Raw genomic sequence first — 11,577 nt, forward strand, 5'->3', positions numbered from 1 at the left:
CATGCAGTTCTCTTTATACATGGAAACAATACTACAGTGTTTAAGCTGGTGGAGGTTTAATAGTCACATTGCATATTATGAGTATGTTTTTTATTCTAAAATGTAAGTATTCACACAGTTGGAACCCGTTCCTCAAAACTACACACACATTAATAAACCTTAAGAAAATCTCACTTACCACACACACCGATTCTCCTCATGAAGTATTGGAATAGAGCTGTGACAGTCATGTGGATGTATCTGAATACAGTAGGAGGAGCCTAATGCTCCTGTTGGTTTGTTATCATTCTATGCACATCAGCAGGGTGTTGCATAATGTAACAGGAGGGGTGTTGCATAATGGGAGACGGCACTGGACAGCTGGCATCATGCACGCACAGACTTCCTTATAAAACTGGAAAAAGGAGCACAGTTTACACACAACAATCGAGTAATATATGCACTTTTAATAAAAGGAAGAAGAAGAAGAGAAAAGGCGATAGTCCCGTTACAAATCCCTCGACGGACGCTTTTGCAATCTGACAAATGGGGAGACTGACCAATCAACGACTGAGTGGGCGGGGTCAGTTTCAAGAATCAGCCAATCAGTAATCATCAAAGCGAACGCATCCGTCAAAGAAGGGCTATATTGTAGCAGAGCGATGTCGCATTCAATGTTGCTTCGTGCAACGATCGCCGCGGTAGCTCGTCCTCGGTATTGACTCGGTGACCCCACAGAGATGTGGTTACATGTCGCGAGCGCGTGTACAGCAAGAGCTCCCTTCTTTATGTCAAAAAAAGACAAATCCCGGAGCTAGCTCACTACAGCAAAACTTCTGCAAGGACTTTTTGAGTTTAAAATCCACGCAACAACAACAACAAAAAAGAAGAAGAAGAAGAAGAAACTCGCCATCATGGAGATTCCCGAAGAGGCAGCGACGGAAGGCGACAGCGTGGTTGACTTTTCCCATCTGAGCCTGAACGTGTTCAGCGTGGACAGTATGAGCGACGAGAGGAAGCGGGACACCAGGCAGCTCTACTTGAACTACAACCGGCTCGCCTCGCTGCCCTCGTCGGTCAGTCTGTTCTGCAACCTCGAATTTTTGGACATCAGCAACAACGGGCTGTCGGCCATCTGCGAGGGCGTGACGCGGCTGGCCCGGCTGAAAACACTCGTCGCCAAGAACAACCGCCTGGACGAGTTCTCGCTGCCCAAAGACTTCGGCTCCCTGCAGCTGGAGGTGTTGAACTTCAGTGGGAACCGGTTTACGGAGATCCCGCTGCAGTGCATGAAGCTGCTCCGGCTGCAGTCGCTCTCCCTCGGGGGGAACAGACTGACGAGCATACCCGCAGAGATAGAGAACCTCGCCAGGTAAGGTTGCCACACTGACAACGCAGGTGTAGCGTTTTCTCACGAGGTAACGCTACTTTGAAGCTTGCTGGACAGAGAATTGATACGTCACAATAATAAGATGAAGAAGACACTTCGAGGATATTAGGTTTCCATATAATATAAACCTCAATTTCTCTAAAGGAAAAACCAAGCTACACTTGTAATTATAATGGTCTGTTATTGTTAATTGCCTTTTATTGCCATTATAAGAGCAATATGCTACTTCCTGCAGTAGAATACTGTCCAAATAATGCTTACGTGTGTGGTAACAGTGTGTTCCTACACTGTTATACAGACCGTTTGGAAGTAATCAACACAAGTTGAGACACCTGTTGGAATTTCCAGCATCAACTTTCAAGGCTTCGTTTACTTCTAGAACTTGCAGAACAGATGCTCGTTAACGCATTACATGTTCCCTGAAAAAAGCCTTTTTGTATAATAATGTACATTATCTTTCGGTTTTTTAGTAACCTACATTTTTTTGTTTAATCTTTGGCAGTTTGCCGCTTACCTTTGTACCATTTCAGGTTATTCACTGGACTTGAACTGCTTACATTTTAATAAAAAATGGAAAAATTGGATTGTTAAAAAACACATTTAACCAATAGTGTATATTCCATATACAGTGTATTCTCAATGTCAATTAAGTTGTCAGCCAACCAGGTTATTTCTATTCGATTTAGCCGGTGTTAACCTTAACTGGTGACGTCACGTACGCTGTATTTATTTGCAGGTGTTGTGTCCCTCCCAACTGGTTTCCCAGACTATCAGGTTTCCGCAACGTTTTGTTTACCCAACAGCAGCTGTTGCGTCGCCAGATTCGTCACACGTTCACACACGTGACGTGTCGTCTCGCGTCAACCGCAGAATAGGAAGTGTCAAAATACACGAAAGTAATCTTTTCCCCGCAACATGGTGACGTCACTGAAGCCAATTGTGTTGCAAATAATACACTTCTCAAATATCTTCTTTCTCACGTGGCTGTGAAAGTGCTCACTTATAATCAAGTTAATGCAGTTGAAATATATCGAATACATTTTTATTTTATTTTAAATTTATTTAACCAGGAAATGCCTCATTGAGAATAAAAATCTCCTTTACAACAGAGTCCTGGTCGAGACAGCAGCAGCAGCACATTACACAAAGTTTCAGACAATACAACATAAAACAGTGACAGACAATATATTAAAAAAAGAAAGATCATTTCTTTAGATCGCAGCATGGATAAAACCAAAACTAAGACTCAAGTCATCATAACCCAGTTCACACAGGTGCACACACCTCAGTCAAAGAAAACATCTACAACCAGATGAACCTACACTACCGTTCAAAAGTTTGGGGTCATCCAGACAATTTCGTGTCTTCCATGAAAACTCACTTTTATTTATCAAATGAATTGAAAATTGAATAGAAAATATAGTCAAGATATTGACAAGGTTAGAAATAATGATTAATATTTGAAGTATTAATTTTGTTCTTCAAGCTCAAAGGAAGGCCAGTTGTATAGCTTATATCACCAGCATAACTGTTTTCAGCTGTGCTAACATAATTGCACAAGGGTTTTCTAATCAGATATTAGTCTTCTAAGGCGATAACACAATGTACCATTAGAACACTGGAGTGATAGTTGATGGAAAAGGGCCTCTATACACCTCTGGAGACATTTCATTAGAAACCAGACGTTTCCACCTAGAATAGTCATTTACCACATTAACAATGTATAGAGTGTATTTTTGATTAACGTTATCTTTATTGAAAAAACAGTGCTTTTCTTTGAAAAATAAAGACATTTCTAAGTGACTCCAAACTTTTGAACGGTAGTGTACCTCCAACTCTTTTAATCTATACATGATAAAGTCCATGTTGGCAATAATGACATTTTATTTTTTAAATCGTTTTATTCATGAAATTAAAAAAATAATAATAATAATTTTGACGAGATCCTCTTATTGGTCATTGGGGAATTGTGATTGACATATTTCACACATATCAGATGGTTAATAGGCTAAATGATGAAGAAATGAATCGGCAGATTAATTCAAACGCGCTTGTAAGTCGCTTGAGTTCAATGTTATCCATCGAGTCTCGTCCCTGCAGCCGAACATTAGTCTCCGTCCGGTCCACGCAGACATTTAATATGTTTGGTTTGCTTTGCCAGAGTCCACCTTGAGTCTGTCTGCTGCCTCTGAGCTGCACACGGAAAGCTTTGAATCCCCTTTTATCAGTTAGAAAATACTGTAAACTCTCAGTCGCACTTCACCTGCGACTTTGTATGAGTCGGAGAAGTCGACCCCCGGTTTAACACGGCAACTAAATTGTTTACAGCCCCTATTACCTGTAGAGTTTATGAAAAAGTAACTTAAATATGGTCAGTTTGTCCTTCTTTAAAAAATATGTTATCAGTTTGATGGTACTTATCACTTTACAACTCCTTTTAAGAAGATCTGTGTGCGTCATTTCTAGGAAGCGTACCTTGTAAACATCACGTTTTCTTGTTGGTGCAGGAAGTTCACTGTTCCAGTAATTTCCCCGAGCAAGTTCTGGAGATATACAAATAGTAGTTACTAATGACAGGAAAGGAATATGTTTGTGACGTATTCATTATTATAGTAAAAATGGATTCAAAGCAAAACTGACAAACAACTACCGGTATACACGGCGGAACAGGAGAGAAACACGTTTAGTACCAATTCTGTAAAGAAAATGTAAGATATGGAGAACGAATATGGCTATTAATGACAAAATAAATATAATAAAGGACACTACTTTACAAACAACAGTCAGTTTAAAGCTTTCAGGAGATGCTTATTTGATGTTTTTTTTTGTGAGTAGAAGGCGTTGACAGGCCAGCCATGAGATCATTTTTATCTTATCATTTCCAGAGTGCAACAGTAGCAAGTCACAGCGACCCAGTCAGGACAAAGATCAGACATGGGAGGCGCTTCACGTTCACACACACACACACACACACACACACACACACACACACACACTCGTGTGGCAAATTCAGTCATGAATTGAGTAAGATGCAGACAATGAAAAAGGGCCACGCCATTTATAATTGCACGTAGCTAGCCCTATTTAATCTATTCATATCTTTTATTATTTACATATCCTTCCCTGCTGGCTATTTTTCTTTTTTTCTAAAATGAATTTCTGGTGTTTTTTTGAATTTATAATATTTGTATTTACAGTTGATTATCGTCCCGTCACAATGAGATGTGTCAAACTATGTATTAGCTTCATTTTTTTAAACTTCAAATAATCTAGAGTAGAAATGACTCCTATAAACTTAAGTGAGTTTGCCTCGTCTCAAAGTCAATGGTGTCATTTTGTTTATAGCCTTTTTACTTTTTCCGATTGCATTCACGCTTCAGAAATCATAAAAGTGTTGTTATCTTGCTGAACAAGCATCCCGGCATCCTAAAATGTTTGCCGCAGCTTTTCTTCTGCAATATTACAAAAAGGCTCGATTGGCTTTGGATGATAAATTCCGGGGCTCCATAAAGACATCATCCCAGCCAGGGGAGGACATTTACAGATGTTTTAGGGGGCAATTTTTGCCCCACTGACTGAAATCCAGGGGCATTTCTAAAAAATAAATTGGGGGCACTTTTTTTAAACTTGTGAAATAATATTCTACCTTTGTTCAAAAATGATAAATATACTTATTTAGGTTTACAGGATATGAGCAATTGTCATAAAAATGGCAATAATAAGACTATTAGGCGGTAGTCTACAGATTCAAAGTGTTTTCTTAGATATTTTTTTTAACAAACATAAATCAGACAATCATATTCAATTGTATTATTTATTTGTGGTTATTTTTTATTACATTTTTGAAAACAACTATTAACAATTACAACTTTTTTTTATAATTGCAAATTATATATATATTTTTACCTGCCTTGGACAGGCAATACAGTTGGAACAGACACAACAAAGAACAAAAAGGTAGTAAATTATCGAAATGATGGGGGCAGTTTTCGCCCTTCTTCTAGTGATATCAGGGGCAACATTATATTTCCGAGGGGCAGCTTTGCCCTTTGCCCTCCTGTATTTCTGATGCTGACCCCAGCTCTATTTGGAGGCACATATGTTGACTGGACTAATATGTCATGATAATCTCCCAGTTTCATCTTTTTAAATCTTACTTTTCCAACTTGACAAGTCAAAATATCTGTAAACAAGGTATGTTTATTGTAATACATTTATAAAGATTGTTTTCACTTTCCCTCGGTCACTAAATCCCTAAAGCATACAGCCTTAGCATGTGTTAATACTATATAACTGAATAACTTCTACTTGATATAAGATGGCTTACGTTTTGTGTAATTGTGAACAAATGATGAGCTTTTTATATTTTTGAGGCTGACCATAGCTCACCCTTCTCAGTCTCTGGTAACTGATGTGTGTGTGTGTGTGTGTGTGTGTGTGTGTGTGACTGCAGTGAGCAGACCCTGAGCGTCTCAGCGCCGTCACAGAGGGGGCGTGCTCAGTGCTCAGCCCCAGGACAGTATAATGGCTTCCTGTCTCGCAGTCGCTGTGTCATCAGTTCCAGCTGATGGCCCGACGGCTTACTTTTGCTGACCAGCTCTCCATTTCTCTCTCCCTGTCTCTCTGTTTCACTCCCAGTTATCCGCCCCCGTATCTCCATTACCTTCCAGGGTCCTTTGATGACAATTATGTACATATTAATTTAGTCTACTAAACTTGAACGTTGTGGCTTTCTTATCCCATCACGTATTAATTTCCACACGAACGTTGTTCCATATATTTCGACACACTCTTCAGCACACGTAGCCATGCATCTTTAGCGCCCCCTTGTGGTATGTATTAGTGTTGACTTGGGGTCACTCAGTTGTCCAGAGAAATTAACTTGGTTGACATGTTAACCTCATGCATGAATATGGCTGCTCTGACTTTCATTTAAATCACTTCTTTAAACCCATTTTTATAGAACAGCTTTCAAGTGATGTCGTCCTTTTATGCAGATCTTTGGTTCCCCTAATTTAGTTTGTCTGTTTTTTATTTAATTTCTTTATTTAATATTTGTATCTTACTATTCTATTTGTTTTGCCTTGATTCTCTGTAGATCACTTTTAAAACTTTGTTTTTAAAGGTGCTATATAAATAAAGTTATTATTATTACAAATAGAAATGTTAAAAATTAAAGTGAAAAAAATAAGAAAAAGGGCCCATTTGTGGCTGTTATACTGTTTTTGGGTATGAAATGGACTTTGCGTTTGTAATAATCTGATAACTTTTAAAACATTTGACTGTACATCTGTTAGACTGGACTGTGTGAAGTTATTTAGTACTTGGATTGAACATCAAACTAAAAAATGCACTCTTGTCCCCTTTTTTCTGTTAGTTTGGAGTTGTTGTATTTGGGTGGGAACTTCATCACAGCCATTCCTCCAGAAGTGGCTAACCTGCCCTGGCTCAGCTACCTGGGCCTCTGTGACAACCGCATCCAAAGTGTCCCCCTGCAGCTCACCAGGTAACACACACACACACACACACACACACACAGCCAGTATTTTACCAGTGTAATCTGAAGTAAACAATATCCAGATGATACACATTCCCCGTGGTCACGTGTGGTCGTCTGGCTGCAGGCTCCACTCGCTGCGATCTCTCAGTCTCCACAACAACTTGCTCACTTACCTGCCGAGAGAGATCCTCTGCCTGGTGCACCTGCAAGAGCTCAGTCTCCGTGGCAACCCACTGGTGGTGCGCTTCGTCAAGGAGATGACCTACGACCCTCCGTCGCTGCTGGAGTTGGCGGGACGTACCGTCAAGAGCCGAAATATACCCTACGACCCCTGCGAGCTGCCCTCAAACCTGCTGCACTACCTAGACTTGGCCAGCAAGTGCCCCAACCCCAAGTGTGCCGGTGAGATGCCTTTTCAGAATATTTGAAGAAAACGCACAGATTGAATTGGAGTTGCTTGGTTTTTATTTTTCATATGAAGCTCTCATTGGTTCTCAACCTTTTTTGGCTCATGAGCCCATCACATGTGGACTTGACCACTCGTGACCCCTTAGCACTGGTTTTATACGGTGCATCCGGAAAGTATCCACAGCGCTTCACTTTGTCCACGTTTTGTTAGTCTTATTCCAAAATGGATGACATCATTATTTCTCTTGCTAATTCTATACACAGTACCCCATAATGAAAATTAAGGACAAAGATATAACAATTCACTGGACTTCAGGGCTTGGTTTGTGCTGTGACATGCACTGTGTGTGTGTGTGTGTGTGTGTGTGTGTGTTCCAAGTCACGTCCAATCATCAGTGGAAACAGGATGCACCTGCGTGTCATGGCAAAGGCTGTGAATACTTATGTACACGTGATCTTTCCTTTTAGATTTTTAATAGATTGGCAAAAATGTCCCGAAAACTTTATTCACATTATCATTACGGGGTATTGTGTGTAGAATTTTAAAGGAAAAAAATAATTTAATCCATTTTGTAATCGGGCTGTAACGTAACAAAATGTGGGAAAAAGTGAAGCACTGTGAATACTTTGCACTGTATTTCTTTTATTTAAATACTTCTGAGAATCTTAAAGATAACTTGCAATTTAGCAGGAAAAAAAAGGCAAAGTTTAGAAGGAAACCTGCCAACAATAAGCATACGTTTGTCTTGCATGAATCTGTTTTTTAGGGAACCCCTTAGTTCTGTCCCGATCCCCTCCTGTGTTTACTGGTTCTTGAGTTGTTGTCTGGTCAAGAATGAATCTTGATCTACGTTGACGTATTCACAGATTCACATGCATCCCGTTTGCTCCTGTCCCTCTCTGCTTTACCCAGGCGTCTACTTTGATTCTTGGGTGCGCCAGATCAAGTTTGTGGACTTCTGTGGGAAGTACCGGCTGCCCCTCATGCACTACCTGTGCTCCCCAGAGTGCACCTCTCCCTGCAGCTCCAACCCCCAGAGCGACGCCGAGTCGGAGGACGAGAGCAGCGTGCCCGCCTACCGCCTGCAGAGGGTGCTTCTGGGATAGCGTGGAGGAGGAGGAGCCTCTGACCCTCTGGATAGGCCCCGCCCTGTCAGTCTGTCACTGCGCTTGACATTCATAGATATACGGAGGGGAGGTTTGCTGTCGGACTTGACTTGTGTCACAGTCCGCCTGCAGCATACCTCCTGAGGCCTTGACGACACGTCGACTCCATTTAAAGGAACTTCTTGGAAAGAAATCCGTCGACACACACACACACACACACACACACACACACATCACTCCATAGGATGAGCCATGTAGCCGTGTAGCCCGTCAGGACTCCATCGATGTGCTCGTCTCGCGGGCGAGCGTCAGAGCGCCAGGCTCTTTTCCATTCTCTATTCTTCATACAACACGTGGTGCTTTTCAGTAGAAACGGCACGCTAGTCTGCATTTCCTGCTAGTTTGGATATGAACTCTTTATTACGGCTACTGGCCGGTTTTCATTTACATTTCGAGCACCAAAGCAGCTATGCCGAGGAGAAAAAATAAGCCTTGGATTTAAAAAAGTATACCCGCTCCAACTTTGACATGAGCGCAACACGGCAGTATTCTAACTGGTTGGAGTACGACGTGTGAGATGGCCTTCTTCACACCGCGGGCAATGCTTTCGTGCAGTTAAGTCGTCTCGAGGTTTATCCGTGTTCGCCCGCGGCGTGGTCGGGATCATTCAGACGTGACGCCTGAACCAATCCAGAATACGGGTTATGTGAGCATGTGGAAGAAAGCTTGTCGGAGCCTGCTCACAGGAAGTGGATGTGGGTTGGACCAGGGAAAACCCTTCGCTGTGTTAGCACAGGAACAACAGCACAAGGGGCAGCCGGCGTGCTCACTGTGTCGGCGCTGCAATATAAATGTCTGAGTCTCGTCTTCCTCCTTGTATGGAAAGCTGGGAGATGTTATTGCCTCAAGGGAGGAAGAAAGAAAACCTCCCCGTGGCTTCACAGTAGACGGTTTAGAAAACAGAAGAATACTCCTCTATGTTACAGTAACACTTATACGAGAACGTTAAAGTGCCTTGCTCATAGTGACTTCTACAAAATGTGATCTAGGCCTATGCACCCTGAAATGTGACAGGATTAACATTATGATTAATAAGTTCTTTTATTTTTTGAGTGAGTTTTAAACTCGACCTCTTAACAGTACACGCTACTTTAAGGTTTTTTTTATAACAATATGAAATGCTTTTATATAAAACCCTTTTCTCACATGTTAAACACTACACATTTAAATGAATAGATGGCACTTGAACAGAATATATATTAATAAGATGTATAAATTGTATTTACTTGGACCCTATTCAGATAATGTAAGTATAGACTGTACGGTATATAATGCCAAAAATAAAGACTGATTGTAATAACTTTAAACTGTTTGTATTCTGACCTTTTTTAGAAAGAATATTCACCGTTTCATGTATATGTTTATTAGGGCTGTCAGCGTTAACGCGTTAACGCACTAAAATATTTTAACGCAATTAACGCACCTTTTTTTAATTATTATTTTTTTTTTTTTTTTTTAAACCGGCAGCGTCTTTGGTTTGACACTTTCCGCTTTAAAAACTCCATTTTCTCATGAAAATAAGGGCGAAAAATCGTGGTGGAATTGGTTGAATCCCTCGGTCTCCCTCCTCCCTCCTCCTCCCCCCTCTCTCTCACAGACACAGAAAGGAAAACGTGTCACGCGGTGTCGCGGCACGATGAACGACACAATGAACACCAAACGTGATTCAACGGAATTGGAACAACACACCAACTATGACAACCAACTCCCTCAAAGGAAGGCTCATTTACATTTAGCAGGACAGCAGTCTGGAGACAGAACTGAGGACAGGACACCCAATATTACAGCTTAGGGATGTGTGGAATGTTTGATGTGATGTACGGGGAATGGTGTGTATTGCAAAAATTAAACTTAAGTGAATTATTTTATTTATTTTGTAAAATGTATAAAAATGTCCCCAGCCTCAGGGTTAAAGTTGTGACATTTTATGTGTAAAGATGACTGGCCTACAGTTTGCTGTTTAATAATTTTTGATGACAGGACCAATGGGTCTCATTTTTTTTTTTTTTTTACTAATCTGATTTTTTTGAAGAAACAATTTATCATCACTTATATATTATACCTCGCTGGCACACTTTATAGGTAGGAGCTCTTTGAAAACACAGCTCTGTTTTAAGTTTTGTCTTTAAATTTGAACTTTTTTTTTAACTTATCTACATTAATTTAAATAATTTTTCTATGTTTATACATAAAATGTTTTATTTTATTTTGTTGATGCACCCCAGGTTCATTTGCATATGAAGGTGAGTTCCTCCTCGAGGCTGAACCAAGAGACGATCTGCTGATCCTCAAACATCACCTGCCAAGAGCCGCTAACTACTTGTTTCCTCTCCTCCGTCTCTCTTCACACACTCTGCTGCTGCCTCAGCATCTCCTTCAATTTCCTTCCACCTCGCTGTTTCTTTCAGTGCGGCTGGCTAAGGGGGACGCTTTTGAGTTTCACACATTTGGTTTGTTTTCAGCTTGGTTTCCGTTTCTCCTCCCTTCGTTTTCCACAATTTTTCAAACTCGTGTCTCCCAGCAGCGTAGGAAACACTCGCACATTGTGTGGAGTTGTGTTACGCCTCAGGCTTGTGTGCACATGCGCTCGTATGTTTTGGAAAGGGAGGCCGCTGTCACAAAATGCAACCGGAGTACAACTCGACTCCCAACCGTGACAACCGGGAAATATGAGTTGTGACTGGCAGCTGAGGGCAGAAGCCCTCTCTGTTGGAGCCCTGTGCAACATGGTCATATTCCACACACTTAATGTAAGATTGATTGCATCTAAATTGTGTTTTTGGTTTCGGTGAACGCAGGGGAGGACATTTACATATTTTTTAGGGAGCAGTTTTTGCCCCCACTGACTGAAATCCAGGGGCATTTCAAAATAAATTGGGGGCATGTTTTTGAAACTTATAAAATAACATTTAACCTTTGTTCAAAAAAGAATAAATATACTTATTTAGGCTTACAGTATATGTGCAATTGGCAATAATAAGACTATTAAGCAGAAATCTACAGATTCAAAGTGCTTTCTTGGTTTTTTTAAACAAACAGATCAGATGATCATATTCAATTTCATTCATATTTCTTTATTGTTATTACATTTTGTAAACAGCTATTATCAATTCTAACTTATTTTCTTATTTCT

At 40.6% G+C, this 11,577-nt stretch overlaps 1 protein-coding gene across 1 annotated transcript; it reads left to right on the forward strand.

Annotated features, from left to right (window-relative positions):
• The first annotated feature begins 49 nt into the window (after window positions 1-49).
• lrrc58b (leucine rich repeat containing 58b) lies at window positions 50-9,751 on the forward strand. Its single transcript, XM_056427546.1, has 4 exons — window positions 50-1,351; window positions 6,747-6,875; window positions 6,994-7,271; window positions 8,191-9,751. The coding sequence occupies exons 1-4, from the start codon at window positions 894-896 to the stop codon at window positions 8,382-8,384; spliced, it is 1,059 nt and encodes a 352-aa protein (XP_056283521.1). The 5' UTR covers window positions 50-893; the 3' UTR covers window positions 8,385-9,751.
• The last annotated feature ends 1,826 nt before the right edge of the window (window positions 9,752-11,577 follow it).

Source organism: Pseudoliparis swirei, chromosome 2 (assembly GCF_029220125.1).
Source record: "Pseudoliparis swirei isolate HS2019 ecotype Mariana Trench chromosome 2, NWPU_hadal_v1, whole genome shotgun sequence".
NCBI classification, from domain to species: domain Eukaryota; kingdom Metazoa; phylum Chordata; class Actinopteri; order Perciformes; family Liparidae; genus Pseudoliparis; species Pseudoliparis swirei.